The sequence below is a fragment of the Panthera uncia genome, chromosome F1, assembly GCF_023721935.1.
Source record: "Panthera uncia isolate 11264 chromosome F1, Puncia_PCG_1.0, whole genome shotgun sequence".
In the NCBI taxonomy this organism is placed as follows: domain Eukaryota; kingdom Metazoa; phylum Chordata; class Mammalia; order Carnivora; family Felidae; genus Panthera; species Panthera uncia.
Genome location: NC_064813.1, coordinates 56,194,665 through 56,218,864, shown reverse-complemented (window position 1 = coordinate 56,218,864; position 24,200 = coordinate 56,194,665). Strand labels below are relative to the sequence as shown.

The 24,200-nt window shown below is 45.6% G+C and overlaps 1 protein-coding gene across 2 annotated transcripts in view; it reads right to left on the bottom strand.

Moving 5' to 3' along the window:
• MARK1 (microtubule affinity regulating kinase 1) overlaps positions 1-24,200 on the bottom strand; it is a 117,141-nt gene that overhangs the window by 4,614 nt on the left and 88,327 nt on the right. For both annotated transcript variants that reach the window (XM_049634580.1, XM_049634579.1), the window contains exons 10-16: positions 20,049-20,148; positions 18,907-19,019; positions 16,239-16,392; positions 15,746-15,939; positions 8,932-9,032; positions 7,227-7,391; positions 5,824-6,075 (exon numbers count right to left, since the gene is read on the bottom strand). In XM_049634580.1, coding sequence (XP_049490537.1) covers positions 5,824-6,075; positions 7,227-7,391; positions 8,932-9,032; positions 15,746-15,939; positions 16,239-16,392; positions 18,907-19,019; positions 20,049-20,148 — 1,079 coding nt within the window. The remainder of the gene's footprint in view (positions 1-5,823; positions 6,076-7,226; positions 7,392-8,931; positions 9,033-15,745; positions 15,940-16,238; positions 16,393-18,906; positions 19,020-20,048; positions 20,149-24,200) is intronic.

Sequence of the window (24,200 nt, the reverse complement as noted above, 5' to 3'; positions counted from 1 at the left end):
TAATTCTAGTAGTCGCTCAATTTAGAAAATACAGAAATTAGCCTTGTAGTTAAAGTTCAACATACAGAAGTGTTTCTAAAAACAAGTACTGATTTTTGCATAAGCAATTAACTTAACTTCAGATGTGACACTCATGATTCATGCACATGATGAAATGTTACAGCAAACCAACAGCCTATCCAAGCAGGTGAGTCTAAAACATGAAATCAGTCTTAAACAGAAACATTGATCTTACCTGGACATCCACCTGTGAAATAAAACCAGGAAAACTCCACTACTTGTCCTTTTGTTGAACATCATGAATGGTTTTTAAGTCTACCAAAATTTTAACTACTCTGTCATTGTCAAATGCAATTAAGAATCGTCACAGGAGCATCGAACTACACACCAGTTAAAATGTGCGGAGCTGACTTGGGATAGCGAAATACCACATCGCTGGGAAAAAAAATAACCAACTCAAACCCTTAAGTTCATGTTTTCTTAATGTTTTAACCATTCTGGAAACATTTATACTATTTATGTAAAGTGAATGCAATAGGAATAAAATCAGGGCCACTTTCCTCATTCCCTAAATTACCAAATCATATCCATACACTAAGCTCTAAAACTCGAACTGGAGGTTAAAAATACGAATGCCTTATGCATCGCCTTTCTTGACAAACATACTGTGTAAAAACCATCTCGCTCTCTGAATCAAAAAGGACAAAGAAGACGTATTTTTGCATTCGGATTGTGGTTTCTTAAATTTCTATGTTTAATGACTGGCGTTTTCAACAGGAAGTGTAATGCTTCAATGACATCTATGTAAAATTTATCTTTATTACAGCACACGCACATAAATAAAACACTGACGTGTGCATTTTCAGTCACATGTTGGTGTGCTGGTATAGACTGGAGGGCAGCCCAGCAGCTGGGAAAGACAGTGATGCCACCGCTTTCATACAAAGGAATACACGTCTCATGGGGCTTCTGTTCTCTTTGTATTTTGCCTTGTAAGTCATTGTTAGCAAACACCTATTCCACTGCCGCTGAACTGTAAGCATTAGGACGACACCCTCCTCTGACACTACTTCCTCTGCTGCAATTGTTGAAACTGTCACCGATGGGTCACGTCGTTCCCGCACCCTGCTCCTGCCTCCTGGATGCCAATAGAAACCCTGACTTCAAGCATGTCTGCTACCTGGTGAAGGTTTCAAATCGTCCAGTCGCCACGGAGGGAGGCGGCTGGGGGTACAGAAAGCCAGCTGGCTCTAACACCATATGCAGCGTGGCAGGGCTCTCCAACATTTAAGACTTTAAAAAAGAAGCCAAATATCTTACACATAGCAAGACATACTCAACTGAACGAATTTGGTTATTTCCTGTTAAGAGAGAGCTATGGTTAAAAACTCTTAAGGTTTGATCTAATCTCCAGTTTACACAGCAGCTCTATAGAACCTGTGCAAAACAAATGGTTCTAAATGCTATTTAAAAGGCTTTTGAAATAGTGCGTCTACATCCTCCCTTGACTGAGGAGGACTCTAGTGGAAAATCACCTTCCTAACTGGCAAGTTCTTTCCTAAGACCAGAAAGCCACTCTCTCACGTGGTCGTTTCAGCCTACAGCCTCCTCACCGGCCGGGAAGAACTTACTAACTGGCTTCTTCTTTGCCATCACGGTTTTCAAATACATGAATGATTAACTCTGAACTAGTCTCTATCCTTCCCTTCTTAAAGTTTAGCAACCCAGATCCCTTTCCTACTTCCCCTGCAACATCCCGTCTTTCCATCTTTTTAAGCAGTTGGTGGCACACGATGTAGTTGGTCCCGAAGTACGTGAGGCGTCGTGGGGCCAGGTTGGGCCCGGATCAGCCCTGCCCCTGAGCGTTCCCAGTTGTGCTGCTGGCCACGTGGGCTGCCCGCGTGCGGGTTCCATTTCTTCCGGCCTTAGGCACAGCGGAGTGAGGAGGGCAAAGGGAACAGAGAGAAGGGCGGGAATTGAACCCAGGATGGACTCAGGAAGGCGCGAGTGGGAAGGACTGACAATGTGGGAGCTGAGGTGAGAGTAACAAATAGCAAGGCTGGAACAGCTCCGGAACATCAAGAAACTCTCCAGTTTACCTCCGAGGCTCCAACCCTCCCCAAAGTGCAACATGCTGCACGTACAGAAGACCCAGTGCCCTTCCAGCCTGCCCGCGGCTGCAGAAGCCGGCAGGTTCACTCCTGGTCCCGAGACCGATGCTTTGCCGGTCTCCTGCATCAGATCGTGGGCGGTGTCTGCACAGCCCGCTCTCAAGCTACGCAGTGGGACGTGAGGGAATCCTGTACGCGCGGCAGCGAACGCAAACACGTCCGCAAAGCCAAAGCTGTCCACGTGGTGACAGGTCACCTCACGGGAGAAGTGCGAATTTTTCCTCTTCTCTAACCAGACCCAGGATTAATTAAAACATGTCAAAAATCAAAAGATGTTAAAATCTGCTACCAAACTGCTGACAAACGTCAGCAAACAACCTCCTTCCTGCCCTCTCCCCCGCCCCGGCAGCCTCCCAGGTCCCTCTGCTATGTGACGTGTTCAGAAGCTGAGAAGAACATCGTGGAACTTCAGAAATGTTCATGCTGGCTCCCCTCGGAGGCTACCTCTGAACGCCCTTAGCCCCCAGCCTTATTCTCTATTTTGGGACCCGCTTCCTGCCCGGCACTTACCAGGATTCATGACAACTTTATTTGCTCACTTTAAAAATTTGTCTTCCACACTATTTGACCAAATAAGGAAACGTTTATCGAATGTCATCTTCTGTGTCATAGTAGGCACTCGATACTCAGCAGAAGATTTAGCAGAAAACAAAGCAAACAAGCACATCCAGGTTCTCAAGGGGCTCATCTCAGAGCTGGAAGAGAGAGACGGTGAACGCCACGCCGAGCGGGGTGTTCGGGCAGGTAGTGTGGAGCGCTGTGGAGGAATACAGAGCTGGGAGAGGGCATGTCGGGAGGAGGAGGCTGTGATTGTAAAGAGGGGACTGAGGAAGGTCTCACCGAGGAAGGGACACTGCAGCAAAGACCCAAAGGTGATGTGGAAGAAGCCGGCCGCGGCGTGGGGGACGAGGACTCGGGGCAGAAGGAACAGCGGGTACGAGATCCCGCCCGGGCCTGGCGTGCGCGAGGACATTCAGGTGCCCCGTGTGGCCGGTGTGGGACCAGCGAGGGGAAGGGGCAGAAGAGGGGTCAGAGCAGAAATGCACGGCCAGACCGTGTAGGGCCTCGGAGGCCACTGCGGGCTTCAAATTGTATTCTGAGCAGGGTAAAAGCAAGGGGACAGACAATGCTGAACACAGAAGAGGGGGCCAAGGGCGGGAGCGAAGAGACCTGTTCGCAGGGGGGAAGACGAGCGGTGGGTTCGGCGACCGAGAAGCTACGTCCAGGAGATGCTGGGACGGCAGAGAGCCACGGCCACAGGCCAGCAGGCCTGGCGTGTGCTCTCAGAAATAACTCAAGGCTTGTGGTCCGAGAACCAGAGGGACGGTGCTGTCGGTGCCCAATGTGGTGAAGAATGAGGGAGGATGCTTCTGGGAAGAGGAGAGAGAGCTGGATTTTGGACACGCTCAGTCTGGGAGACCATCACACGTCAGCGTGCAGAGGCTGGGTAGACACTGGATATGTGAGTCTGTAGTTCAGAGGAGAGAGCTGGGCTAAAGGCAGAAGTGTGGGAGTTGTTAACGTGGGACGGAATGCAGGGTCACGGGCCTGAATGCGATCACCGCAACAGTGAGGCCAGCCAGAGAAGAGAACGTGTCCGAAGCCTGAACGCTGGGGCGATCTGACAGAGGTCAGGGGGAAAGGCAAGGGGACCTGAAAAGAACCAGCAAACAGCCCGAGAAGGAATAGCTAGTTTGAGAGGGAGGAGGAAACCTAAAAGCGAGCGGGAAAACATTTCAACTGCGTGCAAGGCGGCAGAACTGTGCGAGCTGCTCCTGGAGTGCGGGCCGCGTCGGTCTCGCTCACGGCCGTACCAACAGCACCCGGTACGGTGCCCAGCACGGGCAGGGCCTCACATCTCTTAAACTGATGGCTCTGTGGCAACCCTTCATCCAACCACCCAACAGACCGTCTCCAGGCCACTTTCTTGCATTCTGTCCTGACCTCCTGTCAAGGGCCCTTTTACTATGTTCTCTCTAGAATCAAAATTTTCATTGCAAAGTAAAGGGAAATATTTTACACAAGGCTTCATGTACAATTAGTGATCAGGCTTTGCAACTCAAAACCATTTTCCTTCACTTTGAAATGAATCCTGGCTTAATCAGGAGAAAGTACTGGCTTTTAAAAAGGGCTTTAAATAGTGAGCCACATTCCAACAGCAGAAACCACTGCTAATCTAACTAGGACCCTGCAGGTGGACAGCCAGCATTATAGTCTGTCATGCAGAGTCTGAGCTTGTGGGTCTTTCTCTCTCAAGGTGTCAGGCTGCATGGTCTGTGCCCAAATGGTACATCATTGTTGATACGGTTAGAAATTGATGTTGTGTTTGAGTATTTAAAGTTTTAAATTCAGGGACGCCTGGGTGGCTCAGTCAATTGATCGTCCGACTTTGACTCAGGTCATGATCTCGCGGTTCATGAGTTCAAGCCCTGCATCAGGCTCTGTAGTGACAGCTCAGAGCCTGGAGCCTGCTTCGGATTCTGTGTCTCCCTCTCTCTCTGCCCCTTCCCTGCTCATGCTCTGTGTCTCTCTCTCTCTCAAAAATGAATAAACATAAAAAAAAAATTAAGTTTTAAATTCAGCCGTGATCTTGGGCAAACTGGTCCATGAGAAGACAGGAGACTAAAGCTGTTCTTCTCTTTTCTACTCACACTCTTTGAAATCCTAAAACACTAATAACCTGGACAATTAAGTATTTAATTAGTATCTTTCACAGCAAGCATAATAACTCCTCCCGTTTTAAAGCAAGCGTAACAACTCTCCCTGCTCAAATGTCTATATGGTACAGAGCTTTACCCTTCCCCCTCGTCACTGCCTGTGCCGTCCCCGGGCCACCCCAGGCCGCTGCTGTATTGCTTCCCATCACGGCCAGCTGCTTACAGGCCTGCCCCTTTCAGGACTGTGCACAGACGCGGTCTTGTTCACCTTTGCGTCTTGCTCCTAGCACAGGGCTTTGTACATACAGGATTCTAGCAGGCTTTTAGGAGGACCTAATAATAGATCAAATGGACAGCCACCGCGCTGTGTTCAGCAACCTCCACAATCAATATGTGCTGTGCGATCATGCTTACGCTTTAGAAGAGAGCACGATTCCGCTATCTGATCAGAAGTTTGCTATGCTTGTATTCATTGTGTGTCTGCTGTATTTTCACGTTAGGCTTTGGGATGTAAAATTATTTAAGTCATCTATGTGACTCCAGTACACAGGCTTTTCACAGGGAAGGAAAAAAAAGTGAACTAGATATTATTACTGAGTGATTTAGAAGTATTCCCAAGACATATTATTTGAAGGATAAATGGAAACTCTGATTTCCTCTTTTTAAATCCAGGGTTTTGAGTTGGGGATAATCTTTTTGTTAAAACACACACATTTTTTTTTTTTAATGTCAAATTTTTGCTCTTTCCAATCTGTTTTATACAATTTAAAAATTCTTATCTTGCGCATTTTTTTCTCTGTCTCTTAGGGGAAAAAATACTTTACATCTGCTTTGATTTTCTTCTTCAAACTTCTGTAAAAGAGGGGCTCTGGTGAAATACCATGAAACCACTCTGGAAAATCACCGCAAAGATTAAAGAAAAAAAAACAAAACAAAAACAAGTCTCCTTTCTAATTCCTAGAGGAAGCAAAACACCACAGCACCTCGGTACTGACCTGCGCACGAATTTGGATGTTATTTTGCTTATTATACCCGTTGACGTTCCCCTCCTGGCGTGCGCGAAGGCGCCCGTCTCGTGGGAAGGGGAAGCGGGTGGCCCGTTGTGTGCCGCGCTGCGTCGCTCCCGGAGCTGCTCGCCGTGGAAAGTACTGCGGCTGGAGCTCCCCCGGGGGAAGCGGGTTCGGTCTGGGGTGCTGGCACTAATACTGTGAGCAGATGGGGAAGCAGCAGGCGCTCGCTGGGTCGCCCTGTGGGGACAAATGAAGATCTATTATTCAGAATAATGGCAGAGAGAGCTCTCATGCTAAAAACTACCCGAACCTTGCCATGGCTACTTTCGTTAGGCCCCATTTTCTCTGCTCATGTTAGACATCCACGCGTTAGCTGCATTTAGGGTATCACTGCACGGAGAGGGATAACATTTCAGTCTGCAACTAAACGCCTTTTATAAAAATACAGTTATTAAGGATTGAGAAGTTATTGAAACAAGGATACAAATACCCTTCAGTATCAGGAATGGCAGACTGGGGCTGCTGCATGTATATTTTTTCACTATTCTCTTAATTTCAACCATTCAGCAACGTGGAACATGGATTTTATTATTTATCAGAAAGCATCTGAATGGAGTCATTTCCTATTTACAAGCTAGGCCTCAGGGACAGCACGACGCTACAGGACATCACCAATACGAATAACGAACCGAACTAAAGACGTTCCTGAATTGGAGAAATCCTAGCATAGACAAATACTAGAAAAACAGGCATATCATTTTGTACCTAAAAGGGCTCTTTGAGATCATCTGTTTCCCTGACAGAGAAACAAAAAGTCTGGTTTTACTTCAAAAAGGTACTGGGCAGCAGCCAGGGTTAGCCAGAAGTCTTCATTCTCAGTCTCAAGTATTTTTGTTGTTAGATCATAAAAAATTCAATTTACCTGAATGACAAATCAGGCAGCAATACTTCAGGGATGGATTTAAAACAAGATCCTTACAGAAAATTCCTCTAGAAAATGATTTAAGTCATAAGCAACATTTTTGAAAACAGGTAGGAATGTGGTATGTTTATGTTACGATTCAACTTTTCCCTTTGCTACAGATACCGAATCTTCTCAGAAAGTTCTTAATGCGATGGTGCCTATCATATATTTTTGTTTTAATATTTACTTATTTATTTTTGAGACACACACACACACACACACACACACAGACACAGAGACACAGAGAGAGGGAGAGAGAATCCCAAGCAGGCTCCACGCTGTCAGTGCAGAGCCCGACGCAGGGCTCGAACTCACGAACCATGAGATTATGACGACCAAAATCCAGAGTCGGATGCTTAACCGACTGAGCCACCCAGGCGCCCCTGGTGCTATGTTTTGAAATGAGGTGCACCCAGCGCGTTACCCGGGCCGGTAAGCTTCAGAGCCGTCTTTGATGGTTGGCAGTGTAACTTTGACAGGGTGGCCGGAAGTGGACATAGACTTCTGGTGGCGTGGTCGAGCCGAGGGGACAGCAGAAGCCACAGCCGAGCCTGCAGAAGATATGCTACTTGCGGACATCTCCGTAAGGCTTTCGACAGAAAACAGTGGAGAGGACCATGGAAATGTAAAAAAGAAGAGAAACTGCAGTTTACTAACATTTAAGAAACAGACCTTCAACAATCTAAATCGACTGTACCTTTCATGACTGAGACACTTAAAAGAATTTACATTAGTGGCGTCATTCGTGAATAACAAAACCGTATTCTTGCCAAAAAGGTACAGAATGAATTTACCACCACCTTCCACTGAAAGAGCTCACACACACGCTTGGTCTACAAATGCGAATCCGAGAAGGCATGAAGTTCCTCTTATGATCGGAGACCTTTTCCACTTCCCAACACTCAAGAGTTTGATGTAACATGCTGCTGTGGTTTATTGTCCCTCATCCAATAAGAATTCGTAATCACAGCAAAAATACAGTCTCCAGAAACATCATCAAAATGCTTTCAGCTCATGTTATTAATCAATAGGTTAACTGTCGTAGGTCAAAGGAGCTACAGATTAGGACTCGGTATAGGAAAAGTAATACGTCAGAAATCAATCCTCAACTCCTTTTCTAGCCTGAAGGATCTTCTATCTGAGGATAATACATTTACTTTGCACGCCTTATAATAACACTTTACATGTCCGTTAATGGAGAGGAAACCAGTGGTAAGCATGCCCTGTCCAGTCCACTGAAATGACGAGGAATGGGGCTAAGAACAGAATTTTATTTGAACAGGCTCCCTGCACTTTGGTACTATATTGGCGAATAGTCCTTACAACTCACGATGAAAAGAAGCTACATTTTTTAAATAATAAAAATAATATGATTTATCATTCTTGAAAATAAAACATGTTGAGAATTCTATGGTTCTCAATCATCAGTTAAGATGGCCACATTTCTTTAGAGGAAGAAAAAGCAGACCTTCATTATTTGGATACAACAATGGCCTGATGGGAGGGGGAAGGGTAAGAAACAAAGGTTAAAAAAAAGTGAAGTCAAAGATAAAAAGGAGGGGCGCCTGGGTGGCGCAGTCGGTTAAGCGTCCGACTTCAGCCAGGTCACGATCTCGCGGTCCGTGAGTTCGAGCCCCGCGTCGGGCTCTGGGCTGATGGCTCGGAGCCTGGAGCCTGTTTCCGATTCTGTGTCTCCCTCTCTCTCTGCCCCTCCCCCGTTCATGCTCTGTCTCTCTCTGTCCCAAAAATAAATAAAAACGTTGAAAAAAAAAAAATTAAAAAAAAAAAAAAAAAGATAAAAAGGAAGCAGCACGTAGATAAGAGAACAAGACTGAAATTAAGATCAGATTAGGATGACTAGTAGGATGTGCTTTGTTACAGGGGAACACTTACTACCAGATTTTATCTAGCAAAGCTCGGGGTAAGAGCATTTATCTCCTCTTTCCCCAGAGTAGGTTCCCATCCTTCCATCCTGGTACAGGAGGGGAGACGCCTTCGTTCGAGTGCCTGCTTGCAACCATCCTCTCTAGGACTCCCTTTTCCTCTTGACCCGTTCGGCTCCTCTTTGGGCAAGAGCAGTCCTGCACGAGGATGACAAAGACAGCACCGTGTGGCGCTGTGACAGGTACCTGCTGTCTTTTCCGTTCTGCAACGCCACGTATCGATCTGCACTCCTTTCACACACATACGTGTTCCTTCTTGCCATGCTACCTCCAGGATAGACATTGCTCTTTAAGAAGGAAAAAAAAAAAGCCATCTTAAAATTGTGGCTGTAGCTGTGGAAAGTCAAAGAAATGAATTTAAGGTGCAAAGGACTTTGAAGAAAAAAAATCCATGGCAGCATTTTCATTTATCAGAACCTTACCTTAATAAGCTCGATCTCACCCACTCCTCCCTCCCTCCCCCCACACCCCCCACCTCCTCTCTCTCAGATTGTAGGAGTGAAAGGCAAAGCCTAACAAGCTCGTATGATTTTAGCTCGTCCTCTATAGCAGCAGTGAGCAGGTGTTTGGAAGCAACAAGGAAGTTGGATTTTTATTCTTCCCTTTAAGCTGGTGGTCCGGAGAAGGGTGGGGGCAGGGGTACAGGCAGCGCTATGGAACCAGGGGCAAGAGACGACTCCACGAGAAACATCACCACAAACCGGAAACCTGTGGCGGTGACAATGGCGGCCCCCTGGAAACCTGCAGGCTGCCATTCTTCACCTGCTCAGGGGACCCTCCCCACCCCATCCCAGTCAATGGTAATGTTAAGGGGACTAAATCTCCAGGGTCAGAGACATGCCCTGCTGCGGCCACCAACAGTGTGCGTGTGCAGGGCCTCAGGACATTCCCTCATTGCAGGTCTTAGCCAGGAGGCAAGCCGAGTCTGAGAAGTTCTGGAGAAATGAGAGGGAATAGGCAAAAAGGGACAGAATCTCCTTGTCATGCACACAAGCACTGATCTATGACCCCTGCTGTCGTGCCTGCCCAAATCCCAACTAGTTACTAGTTAGTACTAAACTGTACAGGAATGACTTCCAAAAGGGATACATAATCTTCTGTTGAATCCTTATTCCAACAGAAAAAAATACCCTATTTCTGGCTAATCGAACTTTCACTATTCTCTAAAATACATAACCAACTTAAAATGTGTTTAATCATAAGGGCAAGAAAGTTAATAGATAGATATATGCTTCAACTAAGTTTGGAGGAACAAAAAAGCCTCATGTAAACAAAACTGTTAAAGTGCAGATTTCAAACTCTTCAAAAGTGCAGGTTCCTGGGTGGAAGGAATTTTGTCACCATTTACATAAAAAACAAAAATTAAAAGCTATACAAGTACGGCAGCAAAACAGACTAAGATTATGAAGAGTATGTTTTTAGGTAAGACACTGTCCACATTAAGTGAGGGCAGAGAAGTCAGGTTTCACCATGGAGAGATGCATTATGAAACTAGCTTGCGTTACAGTTCTTAAAAAAAACCCTTTACTTTTGATGATTTCATCATTTGGGCTGTACTGTCACAGGAGCAACCTAATTGTGCACAAATTCCTGGCCAGTTGTCTCTGGCCATTTTCAGTAACACTATTTTGCTTCTCCAAGTGTGATGGGTGAACAGTTTCTCCTTCAAAACTGTGCCTTCTGGATTCAGGAGCTTCCCACGCCACCTCCCTTCTCTTTGCCCCTGGATGCCAGTGACACTGGGGGTAGCAGCCCCCCCCCACCCCCACCCCCAGGCAAACAGCCGAGGATCATGCACAAGTTATAGAAACACAGGTTCACTGACTCCATGTGATACAGGTTCATCTGTAAAACTAACTTTTAGAACTGACTTTCCCAGTTCACATAACAAAGCTCTGATGGCTGATGAACAAGTAAGGCTCTTTTTGTTTAGGATTTGGGACCTAGAGAGAAACTACCCTTGCAGACCCCTTAACTCTCAGGTTGGCAACTTCCCTAAAGGGGATATACAAATTTGTCTGCATTTCCTAAGAAACCAACCCCTGTAGACAACCCCCTGGGCTTATTTTATACTAGACTGCATGTTATATAATCACGCTATAATTTTTATGTATAATGTTTTATTTTATAATCATTATCTTAACCTTTCTGAGTCTCCCTGAAAGTAGTTTCTCCTTTCCCTTGTTCTTTTAAAGATGGTGATTAATAGTATTTTTTACAAGACACAAAATTTTCTATTTTGTATTACTTAGCATATGTGACGAATATCACTGAAAAACACATTTTCAAGTTTTATTGTCTTTTGATTAAAAAACAGCATAACTGGGGCGCCTGGGTGGCTCAGTCGGTTAAGCGTCTGACTTCGGCTCAGGTCACGATCTCACTGTCCGTGAGTTCAAGCCCCGCGTCGGGCTCTGTGCTGACTGCTCAGAGCCTGGAGCCGGTTTCAGATTCTGTGTCTCCCTCTCTCTCTGCCCCTCCCCCATTCATGCTCTGTCTCTCCCTGGCTCAAAAATAAATAAAACGTTAAAAAAACAAAACAAAACAGCGTAACATATTTGCATCTTCAAAACTCAACATCTGGCTTCCACGTTTCTAGACTAGCCAAGAGCTTACCATTAACTGCTACGTGCAAAATTTTTGGATGGGAGTTTCTGGAAGGGAAGAATATTGCTTGTTTTTCCTGCCTATTACTGCAGAAAGAGTCCTAAGGTCTTTCACAAAGAGAAACACTCCCATCGTTTAGAGTCTGTGATGTTGTGGGTGACGAAAAATAAAAGAGATGATACAGATAACCAACAAATTTCACCAACCATTACATCTATTTAACTCTTTACCTCAGACCTGCCCCCACTGCTCTCTATAGCCTGTCAGTATCACCCTTAAGTCATACAGTAGACCAATGTTAAGTAATGCAGACTGACAAGTAAGAAATTTTACTACTGGTTTAAAAAGGTTTCTAATTCATAAACGTTAAAAGTGCTGTTGGGGTGCGTGGGTGGCTCAGTCGGTTAAGCGTCCAACTCTTGGTTTTGGCTCAGGTCACGGTCTCACAGTTCGTGAGATCGAGCCCTGCATCAGACTGCACTGACAGTGCGGAGCCTGCTTGGGAGTCTCTGTGTCTCTCTCTCAAGGAAAAAAAAAAAAAAAAACAACTTAAAAAGTACTGCTAAACTACATGACTTACTAAATTATCTATTCATCTCATGATTTATTTTTCCATCAGAAAGCAAAAAGCCATCGGAAGGGAGGTGGGAGGGGGGATAGGGAAAACAGGGGGTGGGGATTAAGGGCACTTGTGATCAGCACCAGGTGTTGTATGGCAATACGGAATCACTGTATTGTTCACCTGAAGTTAATATTGCACTGTACGTTAACTAACTGGAATTTAAATAAAAACTTAAGAAAAAAGAAAGTGAAAAGCCATGTCATGCCATTTGAGTGCATTAAGTATTTTCTGTTATATTTCATTTTTTGTTTAAAAATTTTTTTTAAACATTTTTTATTTTTGAGAGACAGAGACAGAGAGAGAAAGAGCGTGTACGTGCGTGTGTGTGAGCAGGGGAGGGGCAGACAGAGAGGGAGACACAGAATCCGAAACAGGGGCCAGGCTCTCAGCTGTCAGCACAGAGCCCGGTGCGGGGCTTGAACCCATGAATCGGGAGATCCTGACCTGAGCTGAAGTCGGACATTCAACTGACTGAGCCACCCAGGTGCCCGCCCCTATTATGCTCCATTTTACAGACAAATTAATAGAATCAAGGGTAAAAATGTTTATTTTTTCAACCAGTATTTCATAATGTGACAGCACCTGGATTGTAAATGCTCAGTTCCTTCCTCCTGGACATTACCTCAAAGGAAAGGGATCAGAGCTGTGTATCTGGCTTTTGTATTTTGGGATCGGGAAACTGTGTGTGAGGAGTCAGATGACAAACATTTTATGCTTTGCGGGCCATGCCATCAATGTCACCGTAGTCTGGAAAATGCAAATTAATGACAAAAAGGATGTACTTTTTTGTTTTTTGGCCCTCAGGCAACGATTTTAAAGGTCGATAATACCCAGTTGCTGATGAGCTTGTGGAGATAGAATTACTAATTACTCCAGCCATCGAAATTACGCTGGTAGTGTCTATTAAAAATTTAACTGTGCATGTTCCAAGGGTACGCACATAGCCAGGAGCGTGCATTAGCGCCCAGCATTAGCACCGGGGCCCTGGATGAGGGGGTGGGAGTGAGGGGGGCGGCTTGTGCAGTCAGGGACACTGGAGAGTGGGGTGAGCCACCTGAGGTTAAAAAAACCCGGTCACCCGGAAACCAAACTTCTGAGAAGGTATTTAAGAGAAATACAGTAATAACGTTATGTATCCAAGGACAAATCCTCTGAAAAGCTGAAAACTCTAAACACCGCACGGACAGGGGAATAAACTGTGACACGCGCGTCTGTCGGTACCGAGGAGAGACGTGCAGGCCCTCAAGGGACCGCAGTGGCCCCAGGTGTTCGGATGTACAAGGACCCGATGATATTTTAAGTGAGAAAATTAAGATGTAACGGATATAGTACGATCTCATTTTTATAAAAAAATAAATCCCCTACGTACACGTATATTGATTTATGTGTTCTTTAAAAAGGAAAACCTATAAAGGAATTTCTCCCAAATGAGAACACTAGTCACATTGGAAGTGGAGAATGGAAGGTAGGGTAAACTGTTAGTGTTTCTTGAGACATTTCTGAACTGTTAAAATCAAACAAAATGTATTATTTTGGTTTCTTGCATTGCCAAAATTAATACAGTAAATGAAGATAAATTTAGAACCAAGGGGCTCAGAACAAAATTTCTCTATGAGAATCTTGGCTTGTGCTGTTTTTTTCCTTCAAGATGATAAAGAAGTGTGGCATAAGTACCTTGAATTTAAGCCAGCGTCAGAGTTGTTACGCCCTCTTTACTAAACATGCTTTGAAAAGCCACACATGCCTCAGCACCAACGATTCTGAGGAATCGGCATGTCGACACACAGGAGGAGATTACAAACAAGGGGAGAGAAGGTTTACATGGGGAAGCGACAGCCAACAATACAAGACAGCATCCAGCTGAGAGCTGGACGACACGATACGACAATCAGAAAGACTGACGAGATCCGGAGTGCTCAGTCCCAGGACACTCGATCCAGGAGGTGGGGCTGGAAATGACCCGTACGAATGGCATTTTCATAACGTGAGGGGGGAACTTCAGACAAGAGCACCACATGGAAACGGGAGGAAAGAGGCAGCTGAGTATATCGACGGGAAAGTAAGATCCACCCCAGTGGAATGACAGATCGCTGTAGGGCGGTGGCAGAAAATAAGGGACCAGATTCTTTGTTCCTGTGCTGTGGGGTGATGATGTTCCAGAAAGTGTCCCGTAGCAGATGTTTAGGTAAGGGAAAATGACGGCCTGCCTGGGAAAACTACTTTTCTTAATGACATCTTAAACTCTATTGGAGTTAAAAAGCATTTCCAAACAGATCAGTGGGCAGGTAAAGTGGTTATATTTATCTGTTCTGAAAATGGTTATGCACACCTATTTCAGAGTTTAGGCAGCGACAATCAAATCACATGTTTTAAAAAGATATGGTTTCAACGAACGACATGAGACAGTTGGTGCTAGGGAGTTTTAACCCCTTTGCAATTAGGGTTGTGCTGGGTTTTCTGGTATTCTACTTCATGTTTCTATTTAAAGTACTTTCTTCCCTTTTCTTCTCTTTTCCTACTTTCCCTAGGCTAAACCAATTTTTTTTCCTCTGTTGGTTTAAAAGCTGTAAGTTCTATTTCTGTTTTTACGTTGTTTGTCCCTAAGTTCCTGAACTCATGTTTGCTCAATGCTACTGTTCCTCTTTTTTCTTTTTTTTTCGAGAGAGAGAGAGCAAGAGAGAGAACGTGCACAAGCTGGGGAGAGGGGTGGAAGGAGAGAGAGAATCTTAGGCCCCATGCTCAGTGTGGAGCCGGACACGGGGCTCGATCCTGGGATCACGACCGGAGCTGAAATCGAAAGCCGGGCGCCCAACCGACTGAGCCACCCAGATGCGCCCCCTCCCACGACTTTTTTTAAAACTTATTCCGATCTTATCTTTTGCTGAAAGGCGTGGGCTCCTTTTCTTTTAATCTCCACCCCATTCTTACTTCCTGGGTGTTGTCCACAATGTCGGTTCTGGATTTTCATTTTGTGTGTGTGTCTGTGTGTGTCTGTCACCACATACACACCTGAACCAGTTATTGCATCACGTTCAACTGCATATATTTTCCAGCGACACCGCAGATTCATTTCTCTTCCTGTCAGAGTACGGTTCTCCTCACACCACAGTGTTTCCCAACAGGTCACTATGTAACGAGGCCGCTGAGATATCTGCTGCCTAAGAACGTGCTTATCGGCCTTTCACACTGAAACGACAATTTGGCTACATACAAAACTCTGGGTTCAGTGTGAGTCTCTTTTAGTTCTTAAAACATATCACTCTACTTGTCTTCCTGCATTCATGCTACTGTTGAGAAATCTGATGTCAGTTTGAATTTTGTTCCTGTTAAGGTCATCTTCTACCTTATCCTGGAAACTTTCCAGAAGTTTTCACTTGGTTTTGGTGTGTGTGTTCCACTTTAGTGAGTCCAGGAGTAGGTTTTCCTTCTGGCTTCTGTCTTTCTGAATCTTTCAATTTATTTTTATTTGAGACAGAGAGAGAGAGAGAGAGAGAGAGAAAGGGAGGGAGGGAGGGAGGGAGGAGGGGCAGACAGAGAGGGAGAGAGAGAGAGAATCCCAAGCAGGCTCCACATTGTTCACACAGAGCCCGATGTGGGGCTCAATCCCATGACCATGAGATCATGACTTGAGCCGAAATCAAGAGTCAGACGCCTAACTGACTGAGTCACCCAGGCGCCCTGAAACATGTTTTTTAAAAGGATGGTTTCCAAGATTATTTTTTTCAAAAGCAATCTGACAACAAATTGCAACGTGCCAGAATGTTCACTCACACTCGGGATAGTTGAAGACTTTTTCCTTTCTGGCCCCACAAGAGGGCTTGCAGTCACCTCACTTTTTGACCCAACCGTAGTGCTGCCAAGTTTCCGAGCTAAGTCCTTGTCCCACTCGTCTTTCTGTTCACTCTCCACGCTGTTAGCCTGAGGCCTCTTGGTGTATGACACGGCAGGGGGAATGGAGGGCCCAGCTGTAAACACATTAAGAAAGCACAGTTAGCCGAAAATCCTCGGACACAGTTTCTCCTGGTGAACAAAACCTCTAAGTTAAAAATATCCTTCCTTATATATTTTACACTTGGAACTAACATTAAACTGTTTGATTATAAAAGTTAGGTCAGTCCCTAAAAGGGGGATTCTATTAATCATGCAGTAATAGAAATCTGTGATAACAGATGATACAAGCACATAAACACATGAGTGCGGAGTTCTCGATAAACACAAGTTTGGGCAGGACTGGTGTCTTTTCACTGGTTTGACTTCTCCCCACCATGATCACTGAAACGCCGCTGCTTCTGGTTTGCTGAGATGCTTCGCTGGACCTTCAGGTGGGCAGGGGACTGGAGGCTGCTGTTGTTCAGGTCACTGCTGGGCCGTGACCTCTGACACAAGCTTCCGCTAGATAACGACTCGCCGCCTTCAAACTACAAGGAGAAGACAGACCGCAAGGATTTTAGAAGAAAAATGTTTATGCAAACAATATGCACTCCTGATTTTCTAATCTATCCCAAGCCATACGAAGAGTAATCAGAACCGAAAAGAAAAATCAGTTTGGACACAGAACTGTGAGTTGGCAACCAGGAAGGGAGAGAACTGGGTACAGTGGGTCTCCACTGTCTGTGCGCCCTTCTGTTATCTTGTACAAGTGGTTTGGGATCCTTAGTTTAGTCAAAACACCAAAGAACAGTTACCACTTACTGAATGGTTATCATATAGTAGGTGCCTTGCTAGGCAGGCTCTTTCTATGTTACTTTGTGTAATCATTACAATAAATTCAATTGTTTACTAACCTGAACTTTACAGATGGAAAAACTGAGGTTAGGAGGACCAAGGGCAATCTTTGGGATTCAAACTCAGGCATAGTTGGAATTCAAACTTAGGATGAAATCTAAAATTTTAACTTCAAACATCCGCTTTTTTTTTTTTTCCCACCACACTTACAGAACAAAATTTGGCTTATTGACTCTGATTAAGAGACTACATCTATTCAGATAAGCACAGTAAATAGGGCGTCGATACACTAGCCCTCTCCTTGTAACCACAAGAGGTTTGTTGCCCGCAAACTTCTGACTGAGTCACTGGCATCCCAAGGGAAAATCTAAATTGATATGTAAAGTTACTAACGACAAATAGCAGAGTTATACTGATGAAAGTGGTAACAGATGACACGGAACACACAGTAATGTGCCAGAAACTGTTTTAGGAACTGTGCAAGTTATTCGTTCATTTAACCCTCTCAATGACCCTCAGAAGTAGGTACTGTTATCCTCATTTCACGGAGCAGGGATCGGAAGCAAAGAGAAATTAAGGAAAGTGCCCAAGTTGATAGCGGCTGTGCTGGGGTGCAGGAGGGGTGGGGATTCAAACCCAGTGAACCTGGCTCCAGAGTTCAGGCTCTTACTACTTAGAGTAGCCTCATTTGTTTGTATTCGATACAATTCAAACTTCATTTTAATTCATGCACGGGCTGGGCTCTATACTTACGATGCCAGTGCTTGCTTAAGAGGAAAATTAAAGATCTCAGGAGTGAAATCTCAACACATAAGTAGAAATAAGTCAAAGACTTTAGAAACAACCATTTTACTATTTCCCACTTCTTAAACTTCTCTTGATTTGCCTTCTTTGATACCGCTTCTCCAGCTGTTCGTGTCTCCACTGAGCTCCTCCCCCCCACTGGAATGGCAGTGCCCAGCTGGCAGGGCCAGAGAGGGACAGATGAGTTACCACGTGCGAAGTCCTCAGAACAGCGGCTGGCACGTTAGTGCCGTGCTCCTCTGACGACAGCTCGCAAATCTATTACTGCTGCTTCTAACACTCCCTCCAACCCAGACCTTTACACCCAAGTGTCTACTGAAGAGCTCCACCCAAGAGGAATCTCAAATTCACCCACCTCAAATTGAACAAACCTCCATCTTCCCCCTGAAATCCACTCCTTTCGTATCCTGGCAAATACGTCTCACAAAACCAGTCACCTGTGCTACAAATCTGAGGGTCCCTCGGCCTCATTTCCAACAGGCTGCCAAGTACTGCTAATTCTACCTCTGACGTGTCAGCCTGCTGTGGGTGTCTGTCGTCCTGTCTGTCCCGGAGCGCCCCGCACCTGCCCCCGACCAGAGCAGCGGCACGCTGTAAGCGCACCGCTAACTGCGAGCCCCTCTAGAACGAGGGCTCCTTGCGAGAACACGGCAGAGTCCGTAAACGTCAGCTGAACGTACTGCTTCGCCAACAGCTACCGTCTAATTAAAGAGAATTTCAGCCTATTCCACAAAGTGCCTCCCACAGGTATCTAATCATTAACAAGCTGTCAATGTTCTCGGCTCTGTTCTTGACTCTCAATTCATACCTTTATTTTTGCTGTGCCAAAGGACTGTTTGGTTTTATGGTTCAACCACCATCTGTACACAGTTATTCCTGACCTGAATCTATCTCCTTATTACACAGATCTCTCCTGGCCCTGAGAATTCCCCATTGCAAGGATCAGAGCCACTGGATGTTCTAGAAGGCAAAATACCACCAAACAACATTTTCCTGGGTTCCCACCTACTCAAATCACTTCAGATACATGTTTTGTTTTAAATGCCATCCCTTCCTTCCGTCTCGTCTTCCTGCACACCCAGAATAACCATGTTCCTTTGTGCAGGGCTGTTGTTTCTGGAGCACAACCCTGGGGGGCTCTCATTCTCAAAGACTAGACTGTGTGTGCCCCTCGGAGCTAAAAAAGATACTTGGTCTGCTCTTGCATAGCAGAATCCCCCCTGGTACTTGGAAATGAAATCAGCTCATGACTTAGCATCTTGAGTTTGAACTCGAAAAGTAAGAATGTTAGGGCCTTTGTATTATTTTCCATACCATACAGAACAGATGTGCTAACATTATATCTTAGCTGTCACTTGTCTCAAGAAACAGTTGACATTAATCTGAAAAGGTAAAGAACTTACTTCAGGTGGTTTTCTACCTAGTAGAATATACGTAGCCATAACTTCATCATATTTCTGATTTATTAAGGCGTCATTTATCTCATCTCGCGCAAAACCCATGGTGACCATGATGTCTAGAAAAAAGATGCAAATTTTCTGAAAATGGGTTTATTTTAGTAAACAAACCAGCAAATGTAAGTTTGCCAACACAAGATATGAAAAATTCTGGAATTTTAAAGAGTAACGTTAACTACAAAAACTTCTGTATCATTAACACACAGATACCGCATATTCAGATGCTATACAGTCACAATTTTTCGTACAGAAACTATACCATGGGATCCACATTCACGTGCCTGGCCCGCTTCTCACCACCTAACACATTCCTGAGCTCCTCTGTTCAGCCAGAGACACACTATCCATCTGTGACACACGCAAAACCCCTTCTTTCTTTTTCTCTGTTAACGCACCGTCCACCACCCATGGAGTGGTTTCTCTCATCTCCTAACAACTCCTACTTTCTGATCTGAAGGCAGGCCGGCTCTTCTTTGGGAGGCCTGAATCCCGCAGTTGTTCTGAGCCGATTCCTGACACCCCAGAACACGCCTCCCTTGCCCCTCTGCTCTCAAGACAGAGAGGAGCACGGCTGAGATGAGTCAGCTGTGAGTTTCTGCTGGCTTTGGTAACGGAGACAGAGTCGCAGAGGACAGGTTGGAAGCAGAGAGCGGCTGGGTGTGGGAGGATGCGCCCGCCGAGACGCCGGAAAATAGAAAGGGACAGCCAAAGTGCTCGTCCCCTCAGCTCAAGCGCCTCCACGTTTTTGGTTAGAACACACGCTATGTTTTGCGGATACTTACCAGTCTGATCAGTGCTGATACTTAAACCATTCCTCCTGTTAGGGATTTGCCGAAAGAAAAGAACGAGGTTTATCTACATTATGTTAACTTCTGTATCACTGTGGTCAACTGAAATGGATTTTAAAATACATGAGGACAGACTTGAAATTGTAACGTTTGGCGAAAATTCGGGGAAAGAAAAGATGACAATGCAAGTGCTTTCCAAATAAAAATGATTTCCTATTTATGTTTTTAAACACTATTTTGGTAGAGTGCGGGTCTCTTACAGCGTAGGGACAGCACGTCTCCCAGTATTTAAATACTTACCTATCCGTTTCGTGTCATTGAAATCTGGTTCAGGCTCAGAATATGGCTTCAGTTCTTCTTCTTCGTGACCGACATTCATCCACCGATCTTTCATTATTTGCTAGGAAATAAACTTTACATTATGTTTGGCCAATCAGAACGTTCCACCACTTATTTTAGCTCTATTTTTAGTGTGAAATTTTTGGGTTCACTCAGCAAGAATCACGATGTTTTCAATCTAAAGTCAGTTTGCAGTTTGATTACCAGGCCAGAAGAGGGGTGAGGCTTTGGGATGCACTTACGTACCTTGTGACAGTGACAGCTATCGTCACGCACACTCGCTGAATGTATGGATTCAAAATAACCTGCTGCCCATATTCCTCTAAAAGGAATATTATCTCACTTGCAAGTTTTAATCTCAGAACCCAGTGATTTCAACCTTTGCTTCATACTATTGCATTTAAGATTAGTGAAGAGAGTATTCATTTTTCCTGGTCTTCTCTACCCAATGTATACTTACACACCTGCATTTTAAAGTCACCACTTATAAAAGCGTTTGGAAAGCAGACACCATGGGGAATGGAAGACAGGGTTACTAAGTAAAGACGGCTCAGAGAATGTGGAAGGGGAGAGTGGTCAGAATGTCAGAATGGAAGCCAGACTCAGGGATGAGCAAGGATGGGGGTGAAAACAGGGACTGCTGTGAATTAAGAGTCAAAACCAGGAGAGGTGTGAATTCGAGCAGTCCCGGTTTGTTAAAAGGCAACCTAATTGGGGGCATCCTACGGAACGGGGAAAACGTTCACAAACATATATTGGAGAAGGGGTTAATATGCAGAATACATACGGGAAATCTGACAATTCAGTAACAACAAAACTGCCCAATTCAAAAATGGGCAAAGGACTTGGATAGGTATTTCTCCAAAAGAATATACACCAAGAGCCAATAAGCCTATGAAAAGGTCACTAATCTAACATCACTAAACATCAGGGAAATAAAAACCACAACGAGGTATCACCTCACTTCTGTCAGGATGGCTACTATAGAAAAAAGTGAAAGTAACAAGTGTTGGCGAGGACGTGGAGAACAGGAGCCCGTGGGTGCTGCCACTGTGCCTGCACGACGGTGTTGCTCCTTCGGCGAACAGTGTGGTGGCTCCTCAAAAGGTACCACCAGACCTATAAATATGATCTGGTAATCCCACCTCTGGGTTTATGCCCACGAGAACCGAGAACGGGATCTTGAGGGGTATCTGCACCCCCGTGTTCACCACAGCTTTCCTCACAACAGCCAAGGTGTGAAGCAACCCAGGCGTCTGATGGATGAATGCGTAAAGAAGATGTCGTCTGTACACACAACGGAATGTTACTTAGCCTTAAAACAGAAGGAAATCCATATGCTGTAGCACGGATGAAACTTGAGGACATTTCTAAGTGAAATAGGCCAACCACAAAAGGACAGATAACCATTACATGAGGGATCTAGAGTAACCGAACTCACAGAAACTCAAATTACATCCTTGGTGATGTTCTCAAGTTTAAGATGACAATGTTAACAGACTGAAGATGATAACGAGTGGGATGAGACTTGTCACAGTCAGATCTGCAGCAAGTGAAAGATTCTGGAAGAGTGAGAGTCCATCACATGACAAGGGACTGGAAGGGAGAACGCGGGCCACACGGGCAGACGCCCAAGGGCAAACGGCAGGGGTGCGTGTCTGGAGGACAGCGAGTTCAGAACGACCGGAGAGCACGGGGTGAGATGGGTGGGGAGGCAAGACGAGGGTAGAATATTAATAGGGTTTCTTTCAATCACCTAAGGGGCACGTCTGGAGGGTGTGATTTTGAAGTCTCTCTGGCCAGTGTGTGGAGAGTGAACCAGAGGGGTTCGTGACTGGAGGCCCAGAAATCAGCTAAGAGGCTTAGCAAGAATCTAGGAGAGAGGTGATGCCCGTCTGAATTAAACGGAGGCAGTGGCGAGGGGAAAGGACAGATTTTCAATACTGGGCTGGTAAAAATCAAGAAAGCTTTGTGACTGGATACGAGGGGGAATGAGGATGTGGGACCGTTCAGAGGAAGAGAAGATGATGCCCAGGTTCCTGGTGTAGACGACGGAGTAGAGGTGGACACCACCTACTGGGAGAGCAAATTCAGAAAGAGGAGGAGACTGGATGGGGAAAGAGGCGGCTGAGCGTTGGAGCAGAGGAGTTTGAGGTGCTGGCGGATAGATATCCAAATAGACATGTTCTGTAATGTTCTGTGAGCTCCAGAGAAGCTCAAGAGAAATCTGGGCTGAGGACGGAGATTCAGGAAGCAGCTGACACACGACGTCAGGAGCTGTGGATTCTCCAGGAATCCCAAACAGAGTCGGAAGGAGTAGACGGGGGCCCACGGCACAGCCCCACGGAACACTGGCATTTAAGGGTTAGAAAGAAAAGTGACCCGAGAAGTGAGTGGAGGAGGGAAATCTGCACAGTGTGACACAGAAGGGAAGGCAAGAGTTTTTAGTTTTTAAAAATGTTTCACTTATTTATTTTGAGAGCGAGTGAGCACATGAGCAGGGGAGGGACAGAGAGAGAGAGGAGAGGGTTAGAGAATCCCAAGCAGACTCTGCACTGTCATCACAGAGTCTGACCAGGGGCTCGATGCCATGAACCAATCGCGTGATCGTGACCCGAGCTGAAATCAAGAGCCGGACGCTCAACTGACCGAGCCACCCAGGCGCCCCAAGGCGAGTTTATCGAGGAGGACACGATGGTGTCCTAAGTAGGTGATATTAAAAAGTATCCTGCTGTGTTTAGGAGCAAACACGAGTGGCGTCCCTGAGGGAGGTTTCAGGGGAGCAGAGGGGCCACTGAGAAATAAGGCACAGGCGAGGACACGTGCAGCGTAAGCAGAGCTACTTTTTACAAAGTCGGGCCAGAAAGGGAGGAACACGAGGGATTCCAGGCAGGGACTGCGGGCTTGAAGGGTGCCTTTTTCTAAAATGGGAGACACACGTACAAAGGCTGTGAGACAAAGGTGTCAGCAGAGAGGAGGCTGGACGGGACAGAAGAGGGAGCTTTTCCGAAGGAGAGAGCTATGAGAGGCACACAGCGATCTGCTTCACTGAAGTTAGAGCCCTTGAGGATCAAGACTGGGCCTTCACTACCTTTCTCAGCACACACGCTTGGTGCTGCGTTTGAACTGGGCAATATTTTGTTTTCTTTTTGATGTTTTTATTTATTTTTGAGACAGAAAGCACGAGCAGAAAGCACGAGCTGGGCAGAGAGAGAAGGAGACAGGGACCGAAGTGGGCTCTGTGCTGACAGCAGAGAGCCCGACGCGGGGCTCGACCTCACAAACCATGAGGTCATGACCTGAGCCGAAGTCAGACACTTAACCGACTGAGCCACCCAGGCGGCCCTGGGCAGTATTTTAAAATAAGGCTGCTACAGAAGCCCCGGGTACAATGACATGTTGAGAGGAGCTTAGCAATGAAGACGGCTGAGGAAGCCGCTAGAACTTCCGGGACACAGACAACCGAGGGCTGCGCTGGGCCTGAGGACACTGAAGAAGGAAGAGCTACAGACGTATCATTCGAAGCACCTGATGACAGAATTTGTTCTGGGAACGAGGGAAAGAAAGGCTGGAATCCAAAAGGGTTCTGCGGATTCTAAGTCAGGCGCCTGGTGGAATAAACAGCAGGGTATCCGTGAATTAAGTGAGAAACACAGGAGCAGTAACAGATTTGCTAGTGGAAGATGGGCAATGAAAAGCAAAATGAAGATACTGCAAATTTCCGGGTATTTCTCAATTACACTGTGCTTGCTTGGTGTTCATTTCATAACCATTGTGTGTCTGTCGTCATCAAGGAGAAAAATGTGTGCGGGCCACAACCCGCAGGCAACTTGTCTTTTACCTGGGGAAATAAGATTTACTCCTGAAACCTGAAAGGATCTGAACACACGACAGAATTAATTATTCAAAACTGTGTTATTAGCAGTGCATATTGTGCTTATTAATAAAGGGCAAAGGGCAAAGGGGCAACTTGTGGTGTGGGCTGGGGTTTTCAGGGTAGGAATCATAAGGAGAGTGAATGTGAACTGACTCTGGAAACACCGGGAGAATCTGGGTTGGTGGAAGAGTCAAGGCAGAAGAATTCAGGAGGAAACAGTGAGGAAGCTCCCTTCT